The 14,526-nt window shown below is 43.8% G+C and overlaps 1 protein-coding gene across 4 annotated transcripts; it reads right to left on the bottom strand.

Annotated features, from left to right (window-relative positions):
* Positions 1–630: 630 nt before the first annotated feature.
* Positions 631–10,258, bottom strand: tfap2b (transcription factor AP-2 beta). Of its 4 annotated transcripts, none has more exons than XM_076167547.1 (8): positions 10,211–10,258; positions 7,994–8,455; positions 6,531–6,584; positions 5,183–5,219; positions 4,493–4,688; positions 4,196–4,314; positions 3,375–3,516; positions 631–922 (listed from the first exon to the last, which is right to left on the bottom strand). In XM_076167547.1, exons 1-8 carry the CDS (start codon positions 10,256–10,258, stop codon positions 631–633), a joined length of 1,350 nt encoding a protein of 449 aa, XP_076023662.1. The 4 variants fall into 4 exon arrangements, with proteins under 4 accessions (XP_076023662.1, XP_076023677.1, XP_076023669.1 ...); XM_076167562.1 differs by lacking the exon at positions 10,211–10,258 and adding an exon at positions 8,627–8,653; XM_076167554.1 differs by lacking the exon at positions 5,183–5,219 and having other exon boundaries at positions 4,493–4,712; positions 6,533–6,584.
* Between the last annotated feature and the right edge of the window lie 4,268 nt (positions 10,259–14,526).

Here is a 14,526-nt window from a genome sequence, read left to right as displayed (position 1 = left end):
CAGCTCACAAAGGTCGAATCACAGATAAATAGGCCTACTCCAAAGTCGCTGCTGCACCTATTTACACAGCCATTCATTTAAATTAATATAAATAAATATTTAGACACATAAATAAACACCCAACTTCCTGTAACCAGTCCAACAGAATGCTTGTCACCGATCATCACACCCAACGACACATTTCCTGTGTGGGGGACACACACAAAAATAGTGACAAATACAAGCACACGCACATGCACGCACGCACACACACACACGCACACAAACACGCACACACACACACACACACACACACGCAATGTTGTGTGTTAGCTGCTCACAGCGTTTCAGTCTCACAGGATGCAGGCAGGGGGAGCGAAATGGATGTAACACAGTAACCGGCATGTCCTCAGGGGAATGAAAAGAACGTAACACAGATGAAAAATCCCTCTGTGGTCTCTGACACTGGCCCACGGGTGTCTTCCTCCTTCCTTTTCTATCTCTACCAACCCTTCTTCTTCCTCTTCCTCCTCCACCTCAGCCCTGTGTGTGTGTGGTCGGTCAGTCGCAGTGGTGTAAAGCTAGAATTCACAGCTCCGTCTGTGCGTCTGCCTCTTCCTCCGCCGTCCCTCGCCCCGTCTCCGTTCTTCTTCATTTCCGCTGCTTCTCCTCTTTGTCGCCAGCCTTGTTGCCGCTGTCCCCGTGTCGGCTGTTGGGCGGGTTGTTGAGAAACATCTTGTCGAGTCCTTTGAGAGCCTCGGTGAGGTAGTTCTGGAGGGCGGTGAGGGCGGCGCAGATGGCGGGCGAGCCGAAGCCATGCGTGATGAAGGAGAAGTGGGAGAGGCAGCTCTGGATGCCCGGCTCAAGGATGGGGGACGGCCGTGAGTTGCCCAGGGGAGTCCTGTCCTGGGCCAGCAGGTCGGTGAACTCCTTACACAGCTGTCTGCAGGGGAGAACACACAACAGCAGCTTTTAGAGTCTCATCAACATGGCAACAGTGTCTCCAACTAATACTCCAACTATATTAGGTTGTTGTCCTGAAGATCTCAGGAAATGACCTCAAACTAATCTCTAAGCTGCTTGTGACTTAAGTAAAGTTGTTGCATTATTTGCAGATGTTCCTTGAGATAAAACCCCAAAACCGTAAAGCCAGCAGGGAAGAGAAACTTGTGATTTTGTTCTTTTTCCTGGGAAGAAACAAACCGTCTGCTTTGTTTGCTGCATCTTATGTCTATAAATGTGCTGACGTGCCGTATCATGTGTGAATCTGGGAGTATTCCAAGGTCACAGGAACGTTTGGCTCCATCTTTCTTCCACATGACATCATCTACCTCTCCAAACTGCTTTCCCGTTCCCGTTAATATCCTCATTGATCGCCATGCGTTGTATTCCGGCGGGTTTGTTTTCTGATGAATTGTGTACGTTTATGTTTTGGTATAACTAACTTCCACCCCAGAGCCTCCCTTTGTTTCCCAGAATGCCTTTGGAGAACATCCAAACAACCATAAACACAAATCTGGTTGTGGACAGAGTGAAGCAAAGGGAGAGCAGCACACACAAACACGAATACACACACACAAAACAGTTTTCCAGTTTAAAAAAAATAATTTTGCCACTTTACACCGCACAACATGACTGAGGTCTGCTGAGGCCACTGTGTGTGTGAATATGTGTGTGTGTGTGTTTGTGTGTAAGAAATACACTTCTTTGCCTCATCCAATGGGACTGTTGCTGCACAATCTAGAACAACGCTCTTAGTTTGAAGGGATGGAACTAGAATACAACATCAAAACACCAAATTCTATCTAGAAACATAAGGTAGGTCGTCAATAACACATATTGAATTAAACATAAAAACTCCTGGATGCCTGTAAAAATACATGAAACTGAAACTATAGAAGAAGGAAATTGGATTATTGGAAATTTGAAGCCATCAATGTGATAGTTAAGACCTTATTTTACTGAATTCATCTTCCCCTCTTTCCTGCTTTTATGCTCACATTTCACATTCAAGGGACGCCTTTCTCTCTCCCTTTCATAGACTCATACTTGCACGCCCGTTGCACACACACACACACACACACGCGCCCAGTGAGCGGCCTAAGGGCAGAGCTGCAGCAAATGAATGACAGGCTGTGCGGGCCGAGCCCAGCTGGGGTGATGGTAGCAGAGAGGAGGAGCCGCCACCCCGGGGCCTCACTCACGGCTCTGGCTGTTGTTTTCTGACGACTTGAAACACTTCGCTGCTAAATAATGAATTTCTAACAGGCAGCAACCGACACACAGTATTGGAACAGGTTTGAATGTGAACATCAAACATCCACCACTGAACACACTGACGCGCGTACACACACACGCACACACACACGAAGTCCAGACCGGCACTATTTATGCAAGTTAAAGCTACAGGCCTGCTTGAAGGGTTCTTTGTTGGGGAGGTTTATTGTTCAGCTCGTAACCTTTTTATCTGGAGACTTGCACGGTTTCCACATAGGTGCTTGGGTATAAACGGACACAGGAGGCATTTTTTGGCTAAATATTTTTGGCTGATAACCTAAAACAAAGCCAGTAATCCAGTGTGATTCTGTGACTTAACCTGCGTGCGACGGCCTGGTTTGCATTGAAAGGAATGCCGTGTTCCTCCAGCTGGTAAAGGTAATCAGAAGGTCCTGGATCCAATTCCACAGTTTAACGACCATAAAAATGGAGTAATATAAGTAACTTTACGAGGGGTATACCTGCAAAATGGATGGCTTATCAGACGGCGAGCCTACAGGTCAAACGTACAGCAACAGTGTTTGTATTTAATAACGTCTGCTGTCTAAATGGCTCCAGGTGGGACGGTGCATTAAAGTGTCTGAAGGTTTTACTGTAAAGGTGTAAAATTAAGCATCTTTGTGTGTTGGAATGATGGAATCACACCGGCAATCCTAATGGGGTTTATCTTTCTTTTTTTTTTACATTCATCGATATCACAATCAAGAAGGGCCAAATGCCGCCTCATCAAATCGTTATACGATTCGGATTGAATGGCACTTGCCACAAAATATTTCCCCTCAGTCAGCCATTTTATTGCGTGAGATTCATGTTGGCGTCCAGAGGGGCCACAGAGAAATGACCAACGCTTTCATTTCATCCACTATAAACTAAATCCTGCAGAGTAGGGAAGAGATTTGACGAGTTTGTACAATCCACCTGATGAGTAAAGTTGTGTCGTTAAACCCAGCACAAACAAACAAACATCTTCCTCCATGATGACTGATGCAACTTTCTGCACCGGGGCGCTGGATTTGCATCGGTTCGCCCCTTTTCATCACATATACATACACACTCCGCATGTCCTCATAAAACACAGCACGGCACAGTGGGTGTGTGTGTATCTGCCTCACACTCACTTTGTGGCCAGCAGCATGTTTTTCCGTGTGTGCAGCTCATTGGGGTCTGCGTGCTGCCGGTTCAGGTACTCGCTGACGGCCTTGGTGGGAAACTCCGTCTCACAGATGTAACCGAAATCCCGAGCCAGGTGGACGGCTTCACCTGCAGGCAGACAGATGGGAGATTGAATCATCACATACACCTATTAACAGGGAATGTAAATACACCACATAATGAGCTGCGTGTTGGAGAGGATGAAGGCTGAAACACTCAGAAACGTGACATGAATTAGGAATCATTATTGTATGTGCTGTGATAGCATGTTGTTATGCAGACATTTGTTTAAAAATGACACATTATCCTTAAACATGATATTTTAGTCCTGCCATTAGTCATCAAAACAAACCAGCAGGGGAACATTATGACTGTGTTTGAAAGCAACGACAAGAAGAACATGGCATGATTTGGTTTCCATAAACACAAAGATTTACACAGTCCTTCAATGTGTCTTTATGGAATGGAAATTGTTATGTTTGTTGCAAATTTACTAATTTTGAGTATCTATAGTACGATATGGCAAATCCTGGTTTAACTTATATTAGGTTAGACAAAATTTGAATTAAACAGAAGAGCCAAATTATTGTGTTAAATTGCACTGTGGATAAATGTTTTGGGAGAAAACTTTTTCCTTCTTTTTAATTAAGTCAGAAGTATATCTTCTCCCCTTGCTCAGCATTTAATATTTCTCATTTTCACTGATTTTACACTGTAAGGTCATGACCTTTGCAGCCCCTTGATTTATATGTACAGGTATACAGGTTTGAAACAATGAAACAATCACCTTCTACCAGAGATGTTAGTAATGTGACGTTGGCAGCTTTGCGTCTCCCGGCAGGTAAATTCAGCCCGATCTTCTCCAGCTTCTCTCTCAAACATTTCCCGCCATTTTTGGACTTGGCTCTGTAAAGAAAAGAAAAGAAAACAATGTCAAATTGGTGAGAACGTGATGAACATGCACATTGTCCTTATAGGAGGTTTGGTTAATATATGTGGAAGTTTTGCTGTAATTGACATTTATCACAGTTTGATTAACAGGGGATATAGCCGGAAGTCCTCAGATATCATCGTGAGGTCATACCTTCTCAACACGCCTCCCAACAAGGAGGCATTGAGGCACTCAGGCGGGGACAATCTCCTCTGCACCTCCCCTACGGTCACTTTGTATTTGGAGGTGGAGCTGAGCAGTGACAGGCGGCCCGGTACCGAGCAGAAGACCTCGTTTATGTTGACGGACACTCCACCCATCAGGCCGTCCTTCCCCAGCATCAGAGAGCCCATGTTCTTATGAGGCATGGGAACTGAAGGAGAGGGGAGGAGAAGAGGAGGATTCATAAGTATTATACAATGGGAAATATACAGTAAAAAACACATGCAAAATGTGCCTGAAGTAAATGCATTACAGGTGTATGTGTTCATGTTAATGCATCAGAATTTAAAAGCGGGAATTAAATTAAAACTACAAATAAGTGGATGATTGAATTTTCTGGATGGACATTGTCAATATTTTGTGAGTTTATCTGAATGTAAATGTGAATCATGCACCATGCAGTGGAGCAATGCTGTCACTATATGAAGCAACATAAGCAGCTGATGGGCTTCCAGTAATTACCTCATTTAAAACAAGATTGTGATGGTGTTTATTATTTATTTACCCTCTCAATCTTAATTTATAAAAACAAGCCTGTAACCTAACTACATTTTTGTCACATGACTTAGCAAATATCAGCATCATTGAGTCTGGCAGCGTTCCATTTCAAATATTTATTCATGAAGGTATTTATGTTGGATGTGTTCACATATATGGGGTATGTTCTATATCTGATAAATGTCAATAAAAAAGCAAGGTTACACGACTAACCATTATTTTGTCCTAGGTTGGTGCAATTTCAGAGCCTTAAGTCAGAGCACTGATTGACCAAACTGAAGTACTTGTTCCTCAAATATACTATCACAAGTAAATGAACATATATACCTTCCACCCGCGGGTATATGTATGTATGTACTGATTATTCGGGTTAATTAAGGAGAACATATTTCTCTCTCTCTCTCTCTCTCTCTCTCTCTCTCTCTCTCTCTCTCTCTCTCTCTCTCTCTCTCTCCCTCCTTAACTTTTCCTCTCCCGGCCACGCGCGCGCTCAGAGGGCGGCCCTGGCCTAATGAAGCGCCGCACGCGCTGGGCATTTGCTGTTATTTAATGTCGCGCGACGTTCTCATTATGATATTATCGATTGTTGATTGGCTCGCGCCTCCAAATCGCATTAACCACCTCCCCGTCTCTCCTCCACGGCCGGTTTGCTCCCACCGGTGGCAGCGAGGCGCCTCTCCTTCATCCCGGCTCGCGCGGTGACGTTTCGCGTTAAATGGCGTAAAAGAAGCAGCCGCGCGCAGCCTCGTGCGCAAGGGGCCAGCGCGCGCGGGTTTGATGGCTCCGCGGGGGATAATACCGCAGATTAGCTCTAAACGAGCTCACGAGATCTCCGTGAGCGGTGCCATTTATTACATCAGCGGCTTAAATGCCCCGCGGGGAGCGCAGTCACTCAACATCCCGTAACTAAATCAGCTCACATCATCAGCGAGGCAGCAGGCACCCGCACTCCGCCTGACAGCCCGTACACACCGGGTGCCTTAACGCGGCTTATACGCCCCAAAACGAGGGAGCTGAGCCTAACACGCTGCTGCTGCTGCTCTGAGACCTACAGCCAAACCTCCATCAGGCTGTGGTTTGGGATATAGGAATCCATGAAAAAACATCAAACCGAGATCATCCCTCTAAGATTTATACAGCAGCAAACAGTCAAGAATGTGGCAAAACTCAAACTAAATATTAATATGCAGTGTCTACAGTGTGTGTGGGGGTGTTGTGATTTTAACGTTTAAGATGTTCCACAGGTGACATTTCCACTTCACTATCTCAATACATCATAACAAATATACCAGTAAACGCTTTTCAGTGATAAATAAATGCGTTTGGAGACATAAGAGAGGTGATACTGGTATTTTATCGCAGTGGCACAATTGCAATATTGATTATAGAACACACAGGCCTCTCTCTCTCTCTCTCTCTCTCTCTCTCTCTCTCTCTCTCTCTGTGCGTGTGTGTGTGTGTGTGTGTGCATACCTTTCTTAATTACTGATTGATCCAGTATGTGGGTTCCGTTGTCATCAATGGCCTGTTCAAAGCGAGATAAATAATTATTATAGTTTGATTCTCCACAAAGTTGCGCAGTTAACGAGCAGAAACAAACGGTGTATAGTATCTAAATATAATTACTCTGCTACTGCTTTCACGCTCTAACACCAACAGTAATCATATGGATTATAATATAATTCTTTGAAAGCCATGCAGAATTAATTTCGATTATACCATAAAACAATTGAAATGACAGGAAACACAACGATAGGTTATTTAAAGGCGCCTGTGTCCATTCAAGTCAGGTTTATAATCATATTTATGGAGCTAAAAGAGAAAATACTCAGAATTCAACTTTCAGCTTTAATCTAACAAATTCATTCCGTGTTAAATTAGAGTGATGTTGTCATCATTGCCTCACGCTCAAATAAAGAACTAATAAAAAAAATGAATCCCTTCGAACAAATTTATACGGGGTTAATAAATGAATGACACAAATACAGAAAGACAGAAATGAGAATCTATTGTAGAGGTTAAATGGCAAAAGCAATGCGTTATGGTTGTAGCCTAAAGGGGAAACGAGTGGAGATGAAATCCTGCTGCTGACTTATAAAGTCTATTTCTTTGGCAGCTTGTGTTGTACATTTGGCACATTAAGCAGCAATAATAGAGGTTATAGGCAACTAGCTGTTAGAAAAAAAGAGAAGAACATGTGCTAATAATAATATTCATAATAATAATAATAATAATAATAACAATAACAATAATAAATGAAATTTTGAAAGATAAAAACAAATGAAAGATAAAAAATCCAGTGCCTTAAATCACAATTATGTTTTCCTCCAATATCAAATGTAAAAAATATATTGGAGCCTTTTCAGACTGTACATTTTTACTAAAAGCTGCAGAATTGCAATTAATAATCAATAATAAAATATTGTGTTTGTTTTACTAAAGCACAGTTATGAATGTGTGTCGTTGTTGTGAGGATGTTCTCCTCGTGTCTCATTCTCCTCAGACAGTTCTCTTAGCTGTGGGCCATCTGAGTCCATCCCTGAGGGACCTGAACCTATTCTGACATCACTGACCTCAACTCCGAAGGCACTGGGATACACGAAGACAATGAAATAGATATTTGATGAACAATTGCTAATTATTTTTTTCATTTTAAGAGCATCTTATGTATTTGGAAACGTTTGGTTGTCTTTAAAACATTTTTTGTCATATGTATTATTTTCTGTTTATGGAGATGTAATGGAATTATTCCCATCATACTCTGTCAGCAGTTTTTATCCACAGTGATCCCAATTCCATTAAAATAACATTTTCATAAATTGTCACATTGGGATATACTTTCGAGCAGGACACCAGGATTTCAAAACTTACATTCTTCTGAACTTCAATTCCCTCTAAGCTTTGTAAGTGAGTTCAGCTCTGATCTTGACTCACCTGGATATCCTCCATGCCGTGGAGCCCGTGCAACAATCCGTCTCCCATTCCGGGCTCCAGTCCCGGATGAGCTGAGTGAAGCAGCACGTCCGGACGTCGCACGCCACCGTAGTCCCTCCGTGGGTCCAGCCCGGACAGCTGAGGCAGCGAGGCCCGAGGCTGTGCCAGCAGTCCGGAGCTCTCCATCCGATCCCCGGCGGCGTCCTGCCGCTGCCGCGCTCCCCATGCGCCCTGCTGGCTCTGGTGCAGGGAGTTGAGGGAGTACGGGTCGCTCACATGGGAGTACGGATCCTGGCTCTGGTAGTGAGCGAGCGGCTGGTACGGTGGCGGGAAATACGGAGGCTGGAAATCCGAGGATGGCGCGTGAGACAGCGGCGGCGCGCTGGAGTAAGGTCCCCCGTGCGATACCGAGCCAAGCTGGGACAGGCGCGAGCTGTGGCTCGACACACCGTCATGTCGGTCCTGAGGAGGAGGAAGACAGAGAGGACGAATAAGTCAGCGTGTCACAGGAGGGAGACAAAACAGAGCGAAGAGACTCCATGGAGGCCTGAGTGACATTCAACCTAAGAAACAACTCGCACATGGAAAACGTTAAAATGTGTCACAGCTGGAGCTTATGGAGGACAAACTTACCGCCGTAGAGTAAGAATGCACTAACATCTGTGTAGCCTCTGCCGGGTGTCGAGGTTAAAGAGCGGGGGAGTATAAGGACCGAGTGCAGGGCCAGGACACACAAACTCAGTCCAATGAGCGCGGCTGGTGTCGGCAGGGCGGGCCTGAACTAAAGCCCCTTCGCAGATCGTCCTTCAGCCCGGAGCTGCCGTCGCTCTGAGTGTGAGCACCAAGCTCCCGCCTCTACTCTCCGTATACGGTGTAATTGTTATTCATGACTGAGACTTACAGGAATATTAATGCGCGGGAGGCAGGGGACTGGCGACACACGGCGCGTGAAGCCCCTCGCGCAAACGTGAGTGACGTTTAAATTCCGTGGAGAGCCAAAGTGACGCGCGCCCAGCAGGGGGGCAGAGAGAGACCCATCTCTGAGCAGAGGAACCTAACGGGGCGTCCACGTCCACGCCCGTAAGGAACCCCCCGTGAAATACACACTCACTTTAGGGGCCTCGACGCAGAACCAAAATGCGTCTACATGCCTTTGGAGAACCTTTACGCAAAATATCCCCTTGTAAACAAGCGTTGGCGTTGTGAAAACACAATCAGGGTCTCGGAGAGGTCGGGGTGTAACAATATATAAACTCCGGGTGTCGGAACAATAACGGGATCGGACATGTCACTTAATCAACCAGGGTCACAAGTTCGAATCCGGCTTGGTGCACTCGATTCGCTTTTACGCACAGACTTTACGCATTTTAAATCAAACTCTGCTCCTCTGTTGGCTCCAGACATTTGCCGTAAACTACACCGAGCCTGACAACCAACACACCCGGAACAAAAAGGCGACTCACGTTGTGATGCAGCTGTCTCCGACTACTGGAAACACGGGGGAGGGAAAGGCGTGAATGGGGCGCGTGGGGGTCTCGTGTGAAAGGTGTCACGCGTGAAAAGAGGGTTTGTAGACTTACTGCAGCGCCCTTTTTACCCTCTTGAAGCCCGTTTAAGAGCTCCGCCGCCCCCCTTCGCTCCCTCTCGCACCGTGGGAGAGAAGCCATGTGCCCGCACGAGACGGCGGCGTCCCACCGGGCTGAGCCGTGGGGCCTCGCGCGCTAACTGCTGCCCCTTTTCTTCCACGCATTGTGCTCGAGCTCATTCAGCGCGAGCCGGTGCAGCGCGCGGGTGAGTCCTCCTAAACGATTTACGTCATTCTGCCTCGGCGTCTCTTAAAAACTCTTTTTACTTGCTGTTATTCAGCACGTAAAATAATAATGAAATTTCATATTCTGTGGTTTGGAATTAAATATTATTACCACGTTTTTTCATTCTTACAAATATAAAGATTTTTTTCCGAAATTTTCGCCGAAAGACCAAGCAAAAATACGCAATAGCATAACAGTCGTGGAATAAATCTAAAACACTCCTGACGCGAGAAAAAATAGGAACATTTAAGGAAAGACATCATTAGGTGAAGTATCCCCCGCTTCATATTCTCAAAATAAAAGCCTATACTGGCACTTAAGGCACATATGGCAACAACTCATGTATCCTATAAAACTACACATGTCTATAAATACAGTATATCTCCCCGAAACACGGTCACGTTACCTCATAAATATCTTCATACTTGACATTCTCAACTAGTTTCCACAGCATGGTCGCTTCTCCGGTGTCGGTAAACCGAATGCAGCCAAGTGAGGAGTGGGATGCCTCACCTCTCTCTCTCTCTCTCTCTCTCTCTCTCTCTCTCTCGCTCTCGCTCTCTCTCGCTCTCTCTCTCTCTCGCTCTCTCGCTCTCTCTCCGCCCTCTGATATAAGCAGTCGGGCTTTGTGAATGGGAGCTCTTACATTACGAGGCGTATAAGAGAGTATAAGGGACAAAAATACGTGAAATAAATATTTATCACGTGTCCCTGCAAAAAATAAAAATAGTGGTGATACATAGTTGAAATGGTCACATCCGGGAATATCAAAGTAAATATACCTGGCTGTGTTTGCATGCATTTGGCTCGCAGGTATAATAATGATTTAACTTTTAAAAAGCTGACGTCACTGCAATTCTTTGCTAAAGGACGATCAGTGCCACACCTAATCACACCCTTGTTTTTTGCCCGTGGGTGGATTGCTCTCTAGATGACACACACAGCATGTATACATTATCCAACTTATCTGCAAGAGGGGAAAAGAGGTCACAGCAACACCCTGCACAGATGGAAGGATCTGGAGCTGCAGCAGAAAGAACAGTTAACAGTTTAAAACTAAACTGAACTGTTGAATACAATAGTTTACAATATACACACCTTCCACTTCCCATTATATCAGATTACAGGCACTTCTACTATTACTGCTACCACCACCACCACTACTACTACTACTACTACTAAATTCAATTTGAATTTCAAGGCTGACCTGTAAAATCCAGTCAAACATGGACAGTAAAACAGACATCATATGGAATTGCAATATACTGCAATGGACTGATCAATATCAGATCAATATGGACAAAATGAATATCATGATCACTATCACAGCATTATCTCAATGTTGATTTGTGATGTGTGATGGTGTTCGTTTTGTCAGTCCCCTTGTGTGTGTGTGTGTGTGTGTGTGTGTGTGTGTGTGTGTGTGTGTGTGTGTGTGTGTGTGTCATGAAGACCATCTAACACTATCATACTGTATGATGATGTGATGTGATAGAACAGGATTTTTAAGTCTGAAAGCTTTATTAATATCCATAATCTGGATCTTTACATTGATCAATTATGATGATTTATAAACATTACCCTCAGTAATCACATCGGGCCAATAAATTCTGTTCATATCTATACCAAACGGGACACACAGTGCATCTCTAAACTCCCTCACACTGCCTGACTGCATGGATTTGTCCAAATGTGTGTAAACTGCTCCTCCTAGTGTCCGAACGGAAGACATGCACCCAACAGTCACTCAGCACTGACTGCGGTGCCAAAGTTGTCTCATGTGATGGTGTAAAAGCCTTTCATCGATATCTGCACTCACCGCCAAGTCAATATTTAAATGAAATTAGATAAATCCTAATCCAATCTAAAAAGAAATCATATTTTTAAATTATGATTTTTTTGGGGACATTGCATGTAAGTGTATGTGAGTGTGTGAGTGTGTTGAAGCTTGACCTTTAAGGCTGGAAAGTGCACATATGTACACGCTCTGTTTCTCTCTCTCTCACTGTGTGTGTGTGTGTGTGTGTGTGTGTGTGTGTGTGTGTGTGTGTGTGTGTGTGCGTGTGTCCGTATATGCTCGTGCCTCTGACATGGTTGTCTCGGTTTAACTCCTTTGATGTTTGCCACAAAAGCTCCACAAAGGACACCAGACATGAATTTTTAAGACGCTCGGCTGTTCCCATGTTCTCTGGAATGACCCGCTGCCAAAGACTTACCCATCTCTCTCACTCTCTCTCTCTCTCGCTCTATCTCTCTCTCACACACACACACAAACACACACACACGCTGGTGCACATGACTGTTAGGGATGACAGATGTCCTGACAGTCTGGAGGTCTGCAGGCATGGTTGCTGAGGGTTGTTGTCCTGCAGGGCTTTGACATACAATGTATCTGCATATATTACACACATGTCACAATTAAAACAGCCTCGTCTGTTTGTAACCACATACAAACAAGATGCACAGATACACTTTCTATTTAAACAGTTATTGCTTCGGTTCCACTTCAGATTGTGTTTAAAGATTCTTATTGTTACTTCTAATCACTGACTGATCATGACTACACACCCAGCATACCAGAATGCATTCTGGGTAAAATCGACACATAAAATGATAGCAAGCACATCTAGAGTAAAGAGAATTGCCACTTCTTAAACTTAAGGGTTCCTTTAATTGATTTGAATCTGTTTTTTTTCGCCACATCCTCTGTAGAAATAACAAGAATTTTACATTTCTTTCCCACATTCAATTTATCCCAAATCCTTTTAATGACCCTCAACTGTTTCCCTTAACACCTTTACCCCTTAAACTTAAAGGACTTTAGATAAATTGAATGGGCTAACTGAGTATATCACGTAGAAAGGGCATACAATGTTATAATTTAATAATAGTAATAATAATAATCTTCTTAAAATCCATGATAGTAAACTTTATGTTGATTGTAGGATTTGGCGTTTTTAATTCCCCTTAAAAACCCCTTTACTATAGAATTGTTTGATTCATTTGAGACCGCTCCTGATGCATTCACTCAGCGTTTCACCTCAGAGTTGAACAGGTTTTGATGACTTTACTGCTCATACTGGAGTATCTGCAGTTCAGTAATTGACCACTAGGTTACACTAGAGCATCACAGAAAAGAGGTGAAAGCAACGCAAGGAGACAAAACTACAAATGTCTTGATTTAATGAGGTGGAAATGTGAGCATCAGCCGTTTGTTTTAGCAAAATCAATATGATCTTTTTTCCTTGTTAATTAATCAAACGTGTTTCATTAAAGAGCCTGAAGTGGAAACAAACAGAAAAGCTCTCGTGCATTTGGTTTGGATGTATTTATGTTTTTTTGCCGACCATATGGATTCTGTAGTGATTGTCGGATAGTGGGGATATAGATACTTTAAGGTTTAACAGACGCAAAACAAACACCTGAAGATGGAACACAATGGAGCCTCCAGGATCAGGATTTGATATCTCAAACAGGAAAGGAGAAGCAGAACAGCAGAGGATGGAGACTTTGCAGAAGCTGCTGAGGTGTGTGTGTGTATATGTGTGTGTGTGTGGTTTACAGAGTAGAGACGGGCACAGTCAGGATGATGACTGAGAGGGAAAAGAGCTCTGAATGTTCCTGAGACTGAACCAGATGAGGATGGAGGAAGGAGCAGGTTTTAACAGGCGAGCAGGGGGAGCTGAGGCACCAGCGTGAGGCTCAGTCAGCAGGATCCCTGACTGATTTATTTAAGTATTCACCGCATGGAACGTCTGAGTTGGAGATGAATACTGTTCTGTTTGCTTTTTTACATTTTCAATCCTTGTGTTTGTACTGTGCAAGAATACATGACTAATAGAATTACACACACACACATGCTCTGCTGCTTACTGCACAACACAGGCTATCTGATGCTTAATATGGTGATAACAGAGCATTGCATTGTAATATGATCAATAGCTGTGTGAATAATGCATCGGCCGCCCCATCACATTATGCAATCCTGATGTCAAACTTGTGATTCATTCTTGTCTGTTTGTCAATTTACAGAAACTCAGTCGGTAGGCGATGCATCGATTTCATTTTCCAGCTCATTTTGATCGAGCTGCTTATTATTCAGTCAGAAGAGAGTTGCAGGGGTCAGGAAGGATGTCTATCTGGGGGGATTTCATGTTTATCATGCAGGGATCAACAAAGAAAGAGTACTTACTTTGACTTACTTTCAATTAGTATAAAGTGTGATTACATATGTGCTTGTGTGGGCGTCCATAAACACTATATGTACTGTGTGTGTGCGTGTGTGTGTGATTGTGTGTGTGTGTGTGTGTGTGTGTGTTTGTATATGTGTGTGTGTGTGTGTGTGCGTGTGTTTGCTTATTAGTTGGACGTCACAGCCTCCAGGAAGACGTTATCATCAAAGAACCAATTTAGAAAGCTGCTTTGTTTCATACAGAATCCTCTCTATATGCAAACATTGTATGGAGCTCCTTACATCAGGCTGTGTGTTGTGTGTTTATGAGCCCATATTGGACAACAACACACGGGAAAAAAACATTGAAAATGTCATTTCAATGCAAAGATATTCACACACTTTGTTTCTTTACACTAATTTGGAGGTTGGTTATTGGCCCAGAGTAGCGGTTCTCAAACTGTAGGGTGTGTGGCATCAGTGTTACTTGAAGATCGGTGTGAAACGGTGACAAAGGATTCACAAATTGTAGAATAAGTACTATTACTATT

This window comes from Genypterus blacodes, unplaced genomic scaffold (assembly GCF_046128005.1).
Source record: "Genypterus blacodes isolate CSIRO-AG114 ecotype Tasmania unplaced genomic scaffold, CSIRO-AGI_Gbla_v1 ptg000013l_1, whole genome shotgun sequence".
NCBI lineage: Eukaryota > Metazoa > Chordata > Actinopteri > Ophidiiformes > Ophidiidae > Genypterus > Genypterus blacodes.
This window is presented reverse-complemented; position numbering and strand designations above follow the sequence as displayed.

Bases quoted from the DNA above. Each gene is read 5' to 3' on its own strand.
- tfap2b (XM_076167547.1), bottom strand. From the start codon at position 10,258: ATGCTGTGGAAACTAGTTGAGAATGTCAAGTATGAAGATATTTATGAG. The intron at 8,456-10,210 runs GTAACGTGACCG...CCTCCTCCTCAG, and splicing joins AGTATGAAGATATTTATGAG to GACCGACATGACGGTGTGTC. The intron at 4,315-4,492 runs GTATGACCTCAC...TTTTCTTTACAG, and splicing joins TTGGGAGGCGTGTTGAGAAG to AGCCAAGTCCAAAAATGGCG.